This window comes from Hypanus sabinus, chromosome 11 (genome assembly GCF_030144855.1).
Source record: "Hypanus sabinus isolate sHypSab1 chromosome 11, sHypSab1.hap1, whole genome shotgun sequence".
NCBI classification, from domain to species: Eukaryota; Metazoa; Chordata; class Chondrichthyes; order Myliobatiformes; family Dasyatidae; genus Hypanus; species Hypanus sabinus.
In genome coordinates this window covers 58,757,260-58,773,601 of record NC_082716.1, presented here as the reverse complement: position 1 = coordinate 58,773,601, position 16,342 = coordinate 58,757,260, and the positions used below count along the sequence as shown (strand labels likewise).

Here is a 16,342-nt window from a genome sequence, read left to right as displayed (position 1 = left end):
GCAACTATGCTTTTCACCATTTTTCCCATCCCATTCTTGTAGAAAAGCATTAATTTGTCCTGGTTTGTTTATTCCCCTCTCCAGCCTGATACACTGAGACTGACTGTGGTATCTCATTTGTTTGAGGTCAGATTGTGAGCCACAAAATGCATAGATTATAGTTGGAACTTCCCTGGTCTGTGTGGCTAGGTTGCTTACAATATAAACTTGTTTAAACTAGAATTGCTGGTGGGTGGGAACTGAACTGAAGAGACGGAGGAAGGGGCAGTTGGCACACAAATAGAGAAAGCTTGTAGACAGTGTGAGAGAGAGGATAGGCAGGTGATAGAGAAGGGATGCGCTCAGACTGATGGTTTGAGATGCATCTGTTTTAATGCAAGGAGTATTATGAACAAAGCAGATGAGCTTAGAGTGTGGATCAGTACTTGGAGCTATGATGTTGTGGCCATTACAGAGACTTGGATGGCTCAGAGGCAGGAATGGCTACTTCAAGTGCCAGGCTTTAGATGTTTCAGAAAAAACAGGGAGGGAGGCAAAAGAGGTGGGGGCATGGCACTGCTGACCAGAAATAGTGTCACGGCTGCAGAAAAGGAGGAAGTCATGGAGGAAGTATCTACTGAGTCTCTGTGGGTGGAAGTTATGGGGCAGGAAGGGGTCAATAACTCTACTGGGTGTTTTTTTTAAAATATAGACCACCCAATAGTAACAGGGACATCGAAGAGCAGATAGGGAGATTGATTCTGCAAAGGTGTAAAAATAACAGGGTGGTCATGGTGGGAGATTTTAATTCCCCAATTATTGATTGGCATCTCCCTAGAGCAAGGATTTAGATGGGGTGGAGTTTGTTAGGTGTGTTCAGGAAGCTTTCATGCCACAATATGTAGATAAACCTACAAGAGGAGAGGCTGTACTTGATCTGGTATTGGGAAATGAACCTGGTCAGGTGTCAGATCTCTCAGTGGGAGAACATTTTGGAGATAGTGATCACAATTCTATCTCCTTTACAATAGCATTGGAGAGAGATAGGAACAGACAAGTTAGGAAAACGTTTATTGGAGTAAGGGGAAATATGAGCCTATCAAGCAGGAACTTGGAAGCAGAAATTTGGAACAGATGTTCTCAGGGAAATGTACAACAGAAATGTAGCAAATGTTCAGAGGATATTTGCATGGAGTTCTGCATAGGTACGTTCCAATGAGACCGGGAAAGGATGGTAGGGTATGGGAACTATTGTGTACAAAGGCTGTTGAAAATCTAGTCAAGAAGACAAGAAGAGCTTACAAAAGGTTCAAAAAACTAGGTAACGATAGAGATCTAAAAGATTATAAGGCTAGCAGGAACTCTACCTTTTCTCCTTAGAGCGACGGAGGATGAGAGGTGACCTGATGGAGGTGTATAAGATGATGAGAGGCATTGATTGTGTGGATAGTCAGAGGCTTTTTCCCAAGGCTGAAATGGCTAACATGAGAGGTACAGAGGAAGTAGGTACAGAGGACATGTCAGAGATAACTTTTTGCGCAGAGTGGTGAGTGTGTGGAATCGGCTGCCGGCAATAGTGGTGGAGGCGGATACGATGGGGTCTTTTAAGAGACTCCTGGATAGGTACACGGAGCTTAGAAAAATAGAGGGCTATGGACAACCCTAGGTAATTTCTAAAGTAAGTACATGTTTGGCACAACTTTGTGCTGTAGGTTTTCTATGTAATCTATTAAGAAGACATTCTAATGTTCTGTACATTGAGCCAAAGTAAGTCATAGACATACATACTTTATTGATCCCGAGGGAAATTGGGTTTTGTTACAGTTGCACCAACCAAGAATAGTGTAGACAATATAGCAATATAAAACCTTAAATGATAGGTAAATTATGCCAAGTGGAAATAAGTCCAGGACCAGCCTATTGGCTCAGGGTATCTGACATTCCGAGGGAGGAGTTGTAAGGTTTGATGGCCACAGGCAGGAATGACTTCCTATGACACAGTGTTGCATCTCAGTGGAATGAGTCTCTGGCTGAATGTACTCCTGTGCCTAACCAGGACATTATGGAGTGGATGGGACAAATGAGATTCAGATTCATTTATTTATCACATGTCCAGTGAAATAGATCCTTTGCATTAACAACCAGCTCTAAGAGATGTGGCCTTTTTGACTACAATTATCAGATGCCATTACACAGTGATGGGTAATCTTGCCAGTTTTGCTCTCCTTGTGCGATAATGGGGAGAACTGTGAAACCAACCAGTACTAATAAGATTGAAAATGTTCTGTGGTAGAGGTACACACAGTACTAGTGAATTGTCATAATTATAAATCAGTTTAGCAGAAAGCTGAGAGATGACGGATTGGCTGGCCCCCTCACTTGAGACGCCTCCATGTCTCTGTTACAGAGTGGGTGTAGCATTGGTAAAGCCCTATTTAGCTCAGGCAATGCTAATACTGTATATTGCCATGTTAACTGTCCTATCACTAATTGTTTGGTGAACAGGAATGATTGATTTTGCGCTGTATGTATTAGATGGCTCACATCTGCCACATCAGCCTGACTGCCCTGTTAGCATTCATGCTTAGCTTTAAGTATAGCTATGATCGGCTTGATTTCCTCCTGTACTAATGGTGCTGCATGAGCTAACCCAAAACTTCGTGCATAGGGTCATTGGTCAATTTGACCATGGAGTCTATGACATTTGAGCCTCTGTACTTCAACTTCCTCACATCAATCAGACATTTTCTTTTGTGAACCATGTGACAGTAACTAATTTTTCCACATCGCAGATCAAAAGATCTCCTGTTGCAGAGTACAGACCAACCCCAGAGTCTTAATGTCCTTTTCAAAATATTGTCTTGGCTCTTCACAGTTTGTGGGATCATTTTGTGCATAAAATTGGTGCTGCTTTTCATACATTTCAATCGTATTTTCTTGGATATAAAGCCATTTGGGAAAACTAAGCTTATAAAAGTTTCATAGTGTATTTTTCCTTTCTCCTTAATACCCTTTATGGATTAAGTCTTTATTGGTGCTTAGCGACTGCACTGGGAAAACTGTTGTACCGGGAATATTGACACTTACTTGAAGCATATGAGGGTGACGCCCATGGAATTGTCCCCCAGCCTGAGTAGGTATCTCCATGAGAGAAAATAGCTGGAGGAAAATGTGACTGAACTAAGTAACTGGAGTAACTGAAATGTAGAAACTATTTTTTTAATTTAAAAAGTTGTAACAGCCCAAAGTCCCTGCAGAGTCTGAGATAAGTTTAAAGTGAGGCGAACACAGCATATGGCTGCCAACACAAACCCAGCAGAGAATTAGGTTATGTTCTGAATAAAGTTGCTGTGGAAAATGTAAAGCATTTCTTTGTGGAATAAAACAAAGAATGGTTGTTCTGGGGTTAATTCTCAACAGAAAGTAACAGGGGGTGGTAGGAGGGAAGGAATTGAGAGCTGAATTTCTAATTGATTTTAATTAAAATTACCATTGTACACTATAAAGATTCTCTGTCTGCAGTGACAGGATCTCAGATTCATCTTAATAAATAAATATCATTAATCAGTTATATTCAGTATATTGGCAAATTCTTTGATGTTGGAACAGTGGCAAAGGAGTTTCGTAATCAGGTGTTATCTGTTGGATGAAAATAAAAAAACTGCAGATGGAAATTTTTAATTAAGAAACAGAAAATGCTGTAAGTATTAAGCAGGTCCAGTTGCATCTAAGGCTGGGGTGTCCAACCTGGGGTCCACAGCCCCCTTGGTTAATGGTAGGGGTCCATGGCATTAAAAAAAGGTTGGGAATTCTAGGGTCAACATTGCAGGTCGATGACCCTTCATCAGAAACAGAAATATTGACTCTTTTTCTGTTTCTGCAAATATGGTCTAATCTGCTGAGCATTTCCAGCACTTTCTGTCTTTGTATTACTTGGCAGATCTTGATGAAAGGTTTGTGGCTATCACCAATGAGAGCAGTGCACCAACAGGTCGAAAGACATGATCTAAATGCAACCAGTATAATATTGTCAGCTTTGACATCATCACAGCTGAGTCAGAAGGTTACGCTTAGACCCAATTTTAGAAACCTGAGCATACGCAGCACGAAGAGTCTTCAGTGTAATGTTAAAGGAATGATGTGTGGGTGAAGGCACCACATTTTAGATGAGGTGTTAAACCATCTCTGGGACATGGAGCTTAGAAAAATAGAGGGCTATGGGTAACCCTAGGTAATTCCTAAAGTAAATACATTGTGGGCTGAAGGGCCTGTATTGTGCTGTAGGTTTTCTGTGTTTCTATGTTTCTATCTCTGCCCACCAGCTGCAAGTGAAAGATCAAATGGCATTCTGAGAATGAGCATGGGAAGTGTCACAAGCAGCAATAAGATACAGTTCTAGGGAATTTGTTATTCTGAGGGATAGATATTACCAGTAATCCTGAACTACAGATATTTTGTGTATTTGTCATTACCCAAATGTCAGTGGTGGAATAGCTGTCTCCTCAAGTATCAAAGCATAGCACAATAGCAACATAGGGCATTTTACTGGTGACCAAGACATTTCCAGCTATTGAAACTCAACAGTCTCGTGATGCAGTTTCACACAGCAGTTCATCTGTATTTTTCTGAGTCTGTGTAAAAGACGATGAATTGTTCCTTGAACAGCTGTATTTCTTAGTTGTTCCTTCAGCAGTTTTTAAAATATAATTAAAGCACACAATTTCTTGAAGAGACTGGTCAGTAATACGGTTTTAGTAATACATTATCAGAGTCATTAAAATTTAGACTGGATTAGTGGGGTGGAGGTGTGGGGCTCATGTTTAGGTTTCAAAATATTAATTGACTTCCATGAGCCTGCCAGTTCTTTTGTATATCCTCTACCTTCAGACAGCCTTGATGATTCATTACCGTATAATGCCAGTAGCTCCCATGTTGAGCTATCGGTGGTTTGTCTCATCTTGAAAGAGAGTAACAAAGTGCTTGGAATTTACAAATTAATTAGTAGCTAATGCTGCCAAGAAAAGTACAAGCTGCAGCACTTAAAAGATGGCTCAATGAGTGTTAACAGTTAAATGTGTTTTATGAGAAGTACTAAAAAGAAATGGAACTGATTTGACTTTGAGAGTTTAGGTTTACAACATACCAAATTGTCTGAGAAGAGAAGATTTGTAAACAGCAGCAAGCTAAGACAGAAAACTGTTTCAAAATGTGGTGAACTACATATACCTGTCTGGACACGCCCCCTGCTGACTGCTCCTATGGCTCCTCCCACAGACCCCTGTATAAAGGCAATTGAGTCCAGAGCCCGGCCTCTCAGTCTCCAGGATGTAGTATGGTGGTCACTCACTGCTTGTTCCTTCTTCCAGTCAATAAAAGCTGATATCTCGCCCTGACGTCTCAGAGTGAGTTATTGATGGTGCATCACAATCCCAGTGAATCACTTTCCATGGTTTTTGAGTTTACGTGATCATATTTCAAACAAGATTTTTGCCTTTTAAGAGAAGGAGTTATTGTGTCACTATCATTTTCTTCCTGTTTCCTACCTCACCCGAAGCACCACCTAACAATAGGGTACCATTTCAGAAGCTTGAACCCATAACCTCATAGGTCAGAGGTGAAAATGCTACCGCTGAACCCAGTTGAGTAAGGCCATTTGACTTCACTGATGCTTTTGACTCACAAACTTTATTGACTGATAGGATACCATTTAAAGTTGTTACTGATAACTTTACCTATCTAGGTATAAAAATTACCAAGAAATATAAAGATTTATTTAGACTGAATTTTTTACCTATGCTTCATCAAATTCATCAACTTACTACAAGATGGTCTCCTTTGTTTTTATCATTAATTGGTCGGATTAATGCTATTAAAATGATGATTTTACCGAAATTTTTATACTTATTTCAAGCCCTACCAGTTTTTATTCCTAAATCTTTTTTTGATAACATTGATTCAAAAATTTCCTCATTTGTGTGGCAAAATAAAAACCCTAGGTTAAGTAAAAAGCAATTACAAAAATCAAAAAAAGATGGTGGTTTAGCTTTACCTAATTTTAGATTTTATTATTGGGCAAATAATATTCGTAATTTATTGTATTGGAAACTAGATTTGGATTCACCACTGTGCCCACAGTGGGTAAATTTGGAATGTAATGAGGTAAAGGGATATTCTCTATTCTCTGTTCTTGGTTCTTGCCTTCCTGCGGATTTAGTTAAATTTAATAAACAAATATTTAATCCTGTTATTAAACATACATTACGAATTTGGTTTCAATTTCGTAAGTTTTTTATTTTGAAAAACTTTGTTCTTGATAGCCCTATCTTATTTAATTTCTTTTTCAAACCCTCCTGGACAGATCAAGCTTTTAACATATGGAAAAGGAAAGGTATAAAATGTTTTTGTGATCTCTTTTTTGAAGATACTTTGATGTCATTTGATCAACTTTCCAATAACTTTGAATTACCTAAATCTAATTTTTTCAGATATTTACAAATTAGAAATTTCTTACATAAAGTTTTACCATCTTTTCCTAATTCAACTTTGGTGGACATTACAGATTTGATCTTTACCTTAAATCCTTGTCAGAAGGGATTAGTAGCTTTTATTTATAATATGATTATGAAGATACAACCAGAAATATCAGTTAGAATTAAACAAGAATGGGAAAAAGAACTTCAATATAACATATCAACAGATAAATGGGAAAAAATTTTGCAAATGGTTAATTCTTCTTCTATATGTGCTAAACATGCTTTAATACAATTTAAAATTGTACATAGAGCTCATATGTCTAAAGATAAACTTGCTCGATTCTATTCTCATATTAACCCTCTATGTGACAGATGTCATTCAGAAGTGGCCTCATTGACCCATATGTTTTGGTCATGTCCCACTTTACATAATTATTGGAAGGACATATTTACTACTATTTCCTCAATTTGGAATATAGATTTACAACCCCATTTTATTACTGCAATTTTTGGCATACCAAATGAAGATGGTAATCAGTTTTCCCCTTCAATCAGACGAATGATTGCTTTTGTAACATTAATGGCCAGAAGGTCTATATTACAAAATTGGAAAGAAGTAAATCCTCCTACTACATTTCAATGGTTTTCTCAAACTATTTCTTATCTGAGTTTGGAAAAAATTAGAAGCACTATTTTTGACTCATCAATTAAATTTGAAGAAACTTGGAGACCGTTTATTCGACATTTTCATATGAATTAATTTGGCCTTTTCCAGACCTTCTTTCTGCTTATTCATGTTCAGGTATGGAGTTCCGGAGTTCTTTGACACTATCTTATACTTGTAAACTGTTATTATTGCCCATGTTAGTTTAGTTTAGTGTTTTATATTTTTTTTTAATATATATTTTTTTTTCACATATTTTTAATATTTTTTTTCTTTTTTAATGGTTATTTTTGTTTTTTTTTCATATAATCATGTGGACTTGATTGATTAAGGTATTTTCTTTTGTTGATGTTTAGTAGGATATTATTATCTTATTATCAATGTGATTTCAAGTCTATTGTATTCATAATTTACTTATTACTATGTTATTTTTTTTGTGTATATATGAAAATCAATAAAAAGATTGAAAAAGAAAGATGCTTTTGACTCATTTCTCTAATTAGATGCATGATGCAAGTGGTCATATTGTCTACTGGTTTAGTTGAGGTCAGCTAATTCAACATAGACAGTAGAACTAGGCAAAACTGTTTGCTGTCTGCACTATGCTCTGATGAAATAATCCATTAACCCATTGTTGCAGTACTTATTTTTTTAAGGTAATGAATGCATTTTACATTTCTTATTAACTGAATTGTTTTACTCGCTCGCAGCTAAAGACTTTTTAAAATCTTCTTTTCAGATTATTATCTAATCCTTGATGAGCCAATGAATAATATCACAACATCACTTGGGCAAACTGCAGAGCTGTACTGTAAGGTGTCTGGCAATCCGCCACCTACCATCCGATGGCTGAAGAACGATGCTCCGGTTGTCCAGGAACCACGGAGGATATCCTACCGACAGACTAACTACGGCTCCCGCCTACGGATACGAAACCTCGACACCACAGACACAGGTTACTTCCAGTGTGTGGCAACAAACGGGCAAAAGACTGTGTCAACTACAGGCGTGCTTTTTGTCAAATTTGGTAAGATCTCCGTTAAAATGTTATGTCGTTTATGGGGATTTGAAACAAGGAATTCTAGGTTCCAAAACCAATTTGACATTGGTGCAAAAAGCCAAAACTCAAGCCAATGCTTTGGGCCCACTCACACTGGGGGACAGCCTTACGTACTTCAATGTGACACATTCATTTGTAGATTATTTTGATTTGAGGCTCATGGAGGAGGGCATTTTGAAAAGACAGAGTTTCCTGCACTTCTACACAGTTATATTGTATCATAGATGTCGGGTATGGGTGCCCATGTAAACTCTTTGTTGGGTTTGCAGCAAATGGAATTATGTGGAATATATGATTAGAAGGGGATCCTATGTGTGAACACCATAAAGTTTACAGCACTCTAGTCATGGCCCTGGTGCTTTTGGTACCTCCTCCTGCCATCTCATTATGGAACTGGATAAATTCCAAACACCTACATGTGCAGATATTCCTTCTGCTCCTCAGTTCAGTACATGGAGCAGAATCAGGAACTCGGGGGCTTTCATATTTTCATGAACCACTGCTGGGATGACAGCCACCTGCAGCTGAAGATGATAAGTACTTCTCATTTATGCTCTACAGGCACAACTCCCATCAGAGCCAATGAGCATTAGTAAATTGGTGAAGACTGGGATTTATGGAGGAAGAGTTGGAGAGTGGTACCAGAAAAACTTAGAAACAGGGACTTGTCCACAAAGCTAACAAAAAAACCCGGCATAGCTGGTGCCCATGGCAACAACTTTGATTTGTTGAAGAGTCAAAACAGAAGTCCGCTAGGCGAATGAGTCCCGATACAGGGCTTTTACTAAAACCAATGACAATTTCTTTCCTCCCACATATCCTGAAACACCCTTCCATTCCTCCAGTACATTGGGGATTGCTCTGGCATTAGTACATGCCAGCTTTTAGAAAAATCCAACCCAAGGACAAAGACTTGAGGAGCATAAAGTTCTGTTTGCAACATGCACCAGGTCAAATGAGCACAAACCAGCACCATTTTGGTGCTCATTTTCCAGTGAAATCCAATTTCTTTTCTCTTGTCTTTTGCCACCTTGTTGGCAATGGTATTGGTCATCATGAGAAAAAGTGACCTATGGAGTGTGAGATGATAATAGCCTCCTCTCTGGATTAGACCACACGACCATCAAACATCGGAGCAAAATTGAGCCAAATGGTCACCGAGTCTGCTGCACCTTTCCATCCTCATTTGAAACATACCAGATACACTAACTACTGGAGAAATTCAACAGGTCAGGCAGCATCTACGGAGGGAAATGAACAGTTGACGTTTTGGATCAAAACCTGTCATACTTCCGGAGATTTATGCACACCCGATCTGATTTACACTTCAGATGTGCATCAGATTACACACAATGTAATCTGATGTCTGTCTAATTATATTAGTCTCCATGGAACACACCATTTGGAACATAACAAGGAAATTAAACCAGTATGGATGATTTTTGATCACACCCATAGTTGTATGATTATTCAGCATAACCTACCTGGTTTCATCCTCCATATTTCTTTTAAATCTGGACTAGGATAAGTATCACACTTCTTACTCTATTATGGTACCCGCACTGAGCTGTTTCCACCGCCTCCCTTGGTCACCGCCCTTACCTTCTATGCAAGTACACACATGCATTCAAACTCTCCCTCTCCCCCTCCGAACATGCAGCAAAGTGCATTGTTTGCATTAACAACCAATACAACCTAAACATGTGCTGGGGACAGCCTGTCCGTGTCACTACACATTCTGACACCAACACAGCATGCCCACAGTGTTAAGCAGAACAACATAAGCAACAATGGCTACAAAACACACACACAATCTTCTCCTGATCCTCTGAATGGCCCTGGCCTTCAGCTCCATCTCTCTTGCCCCACTCTTTCTGTATGATCAGCCCAGGCCCATTACACAATGCTTTCCCACAGACCTTTCTCTCATTCCACACTGCCCATCTGCAGCAGAACACCTGATCCTTCAACAAACCTGACCTTGACTCTAAGGCCACTTATCCTTACCTTCTACACTGCAACCACTAGTCATTTCCGTGATTATTTACTCTCGCTCCCTCCTGGTCTGCCTGGACCCAACATGGGACTGAGGTGGCACACTTCCATTTAAAAATGTTCAGAGCTGATTCAGTTTTGCCTCAGGCCTGGGCTTTAGGCTGTAGAGTTCCCAACACTACAACTACCCAACACACACAAAATGCTGGTGGAATGCAGCAGGCCGGGCAGCATCTATAGGAAGAAGCGCTGTCGACGTTTCAGGCCGAGACCCTTTGTCAGGACAACTACCCGTAGCATTTGTAGGACACTGCACAATTTTTAGGCTAAGGATTTAAAAATATTACAAAAGGAATATGTTGATAAAACTAAAGAATATTGGTTTAAATGGGATTTATTTTCCCTTTAGTGTATTGCTTTGCAGTTAGTAATCTTAGAAGACTAGATCTGTGGCTGCAGTTCTCCCTTTGTGGTGCCACAGTGCATTTTGCTTTGGTTATAATTTAAACCTGTTGCACCCCAAGGGCTCAGTTGTTCAATGAGTCATTTCATGAGTTTGAGCCACTGATGCCAGACTGGTCCCGATTTTTAAATCATTTTTTTGTGTTGCATTAGCTGATCTGACAAGCTGTTAGCAATCTCATTGTTACTGGATTAAAAAGTGAAAAATAAAGTCAAACAGTTGTTGTCATTCCTGATTATTGCATCATGATTCTTGCTGTGGAGATGAGAACGCGTTTGGGCTTGAAATAAATATTAAAGGGTTGAAAATCCTGTACCATCTTGCATGCAAAAAATGGACTAGGATACCATATGATACTCTAGTCAAAAGAAAACTTTTTCTTTAAAGAGAAGTCTTTTTTTCTTTTAAAATGTAAATTCAGAAGAACAAAATGGAAGAAGTAGAATGTGAAAACTTCCCCCTCATTGGTAGCACCCGATTTTGGTGTGGAGGAGGTGTAGGAATTACTGGCCTGCAATAAAATCTTGGAGCACATCTGCAACCCATCCGTTGTTCACTTTTCATTCACACTTGTAGCTCTGAGGAGAGGTGGTGAGTGAAAATTTGACACTTCTCCTAGATGAGGGAATGGAAATCCCATGCAATTTTTTTTTGCCATCTTCGACCTCATCCCAACCCCCACTAATACCCCTGTCATCTGCTTTCAGTATAGCACTGGCTGAGGTCTGGAAGATATTTTTCTACCTTGACCAAGTACGGTAAGTGACTTTGAGAAGGATCAGGAGAGAAAAACAAAGCTTTTTTTAAGTAGCTGGAAGGTGATATTGTATGGTGGCTAAATTTATGCACTGCAATCAGAGAATGGAGTTGGTACACATTTGGCACAACCTCCCCCCCCCCCCCCACCCCGTTCCACCACCATTCATTAGTTGGAACAGGATAGCTGAGTCTGAAATTATGAAGTATCTATGGTTAATCAGTTCTGAAATGGAAATTATTCTAGCTGAGTGCAATAAAATCTTCTTAAAATTCTAACACCCTGCTTTGTTGTTTAACCCTCCTCTCCGCTGAAGTGACTTGTTTCATAAACAGAAGTGTAGATAACAAAAACAGGAAGGTAATTTTGAATCATTATAAAGAAACTGGTTCGCTTACAGTCAAAACAGAGGTACAGGGAGGATAGGCCTGAGGCCTCACGGCTCCTGAAACCTGAGTTTGATCCTGAGCTCAGGTACGGTCAGGGAGGCATGTTCTCCTTGTCACTATGTGGATTTTGTCTGGATACTCTAGTTTCCACCAGTATTACAAAAGCAAGCTGTGAGGCTAATTGGCATAGTCTTAGCATAGGTTAATGGCAAAGAGAATCAGAGCAGGGGAACTGGGCATGTTATAGCAGGGATTCCCAACATTTTTATGCCTTGTACCAATGCCATTAAGCAAGGAGTCTGTGACCCCAGGTTGGGATCCACTGTGTTAAAGGAAATAGACATCAAATGGGACTGACGTCCATTTCCTGCGACTGCTGTGCATGGAACTGGTCTCCTTCTATTCCATAACAAGTAAACAAGTTAAATAAGGGATATTGCCTCCAGTTCTAATAATCTCACTTCAGAGTGTTAAGGTATCAGAGATGCTTTAAAAAAGTTTTACTTGAATGGCACCAGGACTAGAGGATTTCAGCTTCAAAGTCAGACAAAAAAAACAACTACAGCTGTTCTCTTTAGAATAAAAAGGTTGACAGAAGAGCATGGCATGTTTAAATGAGATGTTGTAGAGATATGTTCCCATTGGCAAATGGCTTATAGACCAAACTTTCAAATTGAAGGGCTGATGAAAGCAAATGATTATGATATGGATTCACTACCTGTTAAGGATTTCAGAAGTGTACTGGGCATTTGAAGGAAAATAATAATCAGGGCTAAGGAGGAAGAGCAGGGGAATGGGACTGCTGGGATTACTCTGCCTGGGGCTGTTACATACTCAGAGAGCTGAATAGCCTCTTAAAATAATTTGATTACTTACCTGAACACGACCATAAGAACTAAGGTTCATTTTACTATTTCTGCTGCTGTATTAATGTGTCTCCCATCATCTGATATCCTTGATCATCTGTGGCTGCATGAACTGCTACATTCTACATCCAAATTAAAATTCTACCTTTATAAGCCTAATTATGAACATTGTTCAAAATTACAAGAGGCTAGATCTACGGGGACATGGGCAGCAACATTCTGAGTGAATGAAATTTTTGGGCACAGCTCTGTGTATAGCTTCTATCTCACTGTTACCAGACCTTTGAATGGACCTCTCATATGCTAAAGAATAAACTCTTGATCTCCCAATCTACCTTAGCGGTCCTTGCATGTTATTTCTCTGCTTCTCTGCAACTGCAACACTATATTCTACACGGTTTTCTTTTTGAAAACCTCAGTGTAATTATCTATAGCATGATCTGCCTGGATATCCTGACAAACTAAAGGTTTTCACTGTATCTCGGTACATGTACCAATAATAATCCAACACCAATAAATTCCTTTTGCATGTCTAATTATTTTAACTTTTTTTTCCAACTTCAGTTCCCCCCTCCCCACATCCTTCCTAAGTCCTGATGGGTTCCTTCTGACTTCTACTACCTTTGTATACTTTGTAAAATGGAAGGTCATCAAACAAGACAGCTAGAGATCAGCATCAACCAGTTATCATTCAGTGGTGGCATGTGGACAGCTAGATTTCTGTTCCTGTCCTTCCCAGCCCATAATCTGAATGAACAACGACCTCTTACTGAATGTGGTTCTATTAACTTGAGTCTGGAATTAAACCTGGAGTCTTTGTCTCCATGTGGGTCAGTTCCACACGGGATGATATATTCATCTGTTAGTCCAATAGCCAATGGAATATTTTTCCATAAAACATCTGTCATTGATAAACGTCATTCTTTACACCAAGCTGTGATTTTCAATGCTTTGACATGAATCAAAGTGTGAAGCAACAGATGCCTGAAGATAAATAAAACCAGAATAAACAGAGTGAGGAGAAAAAAATCACTCAACTCAAGAATATTAACTCGCTGTATTTCCCTCCTTGCAGGACCCCCACCGACTCCAAATTCAGGCAAGGCAACACAGTGAGTATTCGTCTATATATTGTTACCTACTTCCAGAGCTAACATTCTTTGGGCCTTCTTACTTCAAGCATATGACAGTTGGACTTAAAGAGTTTCAAGGACCTTGGAAAACGGCATGGGGTTATTTTCAATAAGTTTAAAACATTCTTTTAAAGCAATAATTTGTACATTATTTCATTTGCAACCCCGTTAGATATTGTTTTGCCAGTCTTAAAAAATGCTTTACTGTGGTCCTTGCCTGTGACAAAACAAATTGCAATCAAGCCGCACTTGCACATATAAGACTGCTTAGTCTGTATGTTATTTTCTTCTCTTGTCTGCCAATGTTTTCTTCTTTCCAAAAGGTAGTATTAATGATGGAGCTTTTAAATCTTGCCACATGGTGGTACCCACAGCTGACTCAGAGTTCTCGGGATTTGATCCTGACTTTAGGTGCTCTCTCTGTGGAGTTTGCAGTATTCTCTCTGTAACCATGAGACTTTCTGCCAGATGATCTGGTTTCCTTCCACATTCCAAAGACATGTTTGTAGGTCAATTGGATACTAATGTGCATCTGCACAACCATATATTGCAGTAAGTGGCGAAAGAATCAAAAAGGAGAGATTATTGTATGTGAGATAAAATAATCAAGACTAGCATAGACCCAATGAGCTGAATGGCTTCCTTCTCTGTTGTTACCCCATCAAGCAGTGTATTCCAAATAAAAAAAAAAGCATTGGCAAACCATTAGGTAGGTAAAAAGAGCATCTTCTCTTTTGCTCTTTGATACCTTTCTGTGATCTCTTTATACCAAATGGTCTGCAATGGAAATAGTTTCTTCTTACTTATCAAATGCTCTCACGGTTTTGAAAGCCTCTTAAATATTTTGTTACCCACCTGGTTCCAAGGAAAAACAATCCAAAATTCTCCATTCTCTCCAGGTAGCCAAAGTCCCACCTTCCTGGTATGAAATCAGGTAAATCTGCACTGCACCCTCTGAAGCCAAAACATACTTTTTGATAGACAAAACCAAGCTATGTTTTTAAAATCTGTGTTCAGGATGACTAATTTTACTGGGCTTTATTTAGAAGTTTCAAGCTTCAAGACACTCAAACTTTTAATAAATGCACTAAATATGGATTTGGCATAAGCTATATCGGTTTGATTCTGACCGCATGTAGTATGTGTGGATTTTGCATGTTCCCCTATGACTGTCTGTCTTTCCCCCCAGATGCTCCAGTTTTCTCCCACGTGCCAAAAATGCGCTGACCGTAAGGTGAATTGACTACAATAAATTGCCACCAGTGCAGGTGGCTGGTGGGAGAATCTGGGCATGTGAGAGACAACAGGTTGCAGTAAATACTTGGAGCAGTGGGATTGTTCTCAACGTTGGTATGGAATTGATGAGCAAAAAAGCTTCTTTTGATGTTATGAAAAAATATGAAATAATTCTTTTAATCATTAAAAAAAATTGGATTGGTTTATGGACAGGAAAGGAATGGAGGGTTATGGGCTGAGTGCAGGTAGGTGGGACTAGGTGAGAGTAAGCGTTCAGCATGGACTAGAAGGGCCAAGATGGCCTGTTTCGGTGCTGTAATTGTTATATGGTTAATACGTTGGTACACACACACAAATTCCACTCTTTTCTCCTTTCCTACACCCAATTCCATCCTTCCAACCCAATCCCAGGATCTTGGGTGGAACTATCAGTGAGCAAGTTATAACATAGCAAAATGCAGTCTATGTTCATAATTTATATCCTCAAATATTGTAGTAACACCCTTCTCCATTGTCCAAGTGTATGTTGCCATGCCCTCAAATTACCTGTCTGTTATCAAGAGCTTCATGAGCCAGAAGTTCCTAAAGGTGAATGTTAGAAAACTTAAACCTTCTTCTTGTGCTGCTGTCAGCACTTCTGGCTTCATTCCCTCACCCTCTACTAATTAAGCTGAGTCAGGAAAGACTCAGCATTGACCTTTCAGCATTGTGCTCAGCCACAAGCTCATCTTTTCTTCCCTTTCTGTTAACAAAACTGCTTCTGGAAATTTTGTCAATCTTCCCAGCATCTGCCAGTAGATTTTTGTTTATATTACCAAAGCCTACAGTATGTACACGTGTCAATGCAACCACATTACAGCTAATCTCTCCGCCTCAACTTCATACAATTTCTAATTGTTCACGCCTTCATTTACTCCATCCTTCATTTTCATCAGTTCAGCCTTTTCCAACCTCTCTTCACTCCAGATGTCAAAGCATTTCCGTTATAAAATTGAGATGCCTTGTACTATTACCTTTCTGCGTTATGCCTCATTGCTTCTAATACTGAACTATACCTCACTCTGTGTACCCTCCACTGCACAAGAAATAGCTGTTTGTTAAACAGGTACATTTTTGATGTCTAAAACTATTCATTCCTTCTGCATCATTATCTCTCTCCTTGTTTCAAAAATCTAAAAGACATTTTTTGAAGTTGTTTTTTCTTTGCTGTCTATTCCTAACCTTTCTTGTGGTTCTCAGTTTCTTTTATTTGTTGTGTGTTATATTGCTTTCCTCAAGCACTTTCATCCCACCTGCAACAAGGGATTTCCTGGTAGCCAGCCATTTT

At 39.2% G+C, this 16,342-nt stretch overlaps 1 protein-coding gene across 3 annotated transcripts in view; it reads left to right on the top strand.

The window, feature by feature from the left end:
- Positions 1–16,342, top strand: part of ror1 (receptor tyrosine kinase-like orphan receptor 1) — a 275,776-nt gene that overhangs the window by 194,124 nt on the left and 65,310 nt on the right. For all 3 annotated transcript variants that reach the window (XM_059984410.1, XM_059984409.1, XM_059984411.1), the window contains exons 3-4: positions 7,856–8,143; positions 13,722–13,758. In XM_059984410.1, coding sequence (XP_059840393.1) covers positions 7,856–8,143; positions 13,722–13,758 — 325 coding nt within the window. The remainder of the gene's footprint in view (positions 1–7,855; positions 8,144–13,721; positions 13,759–16,342) is intronic.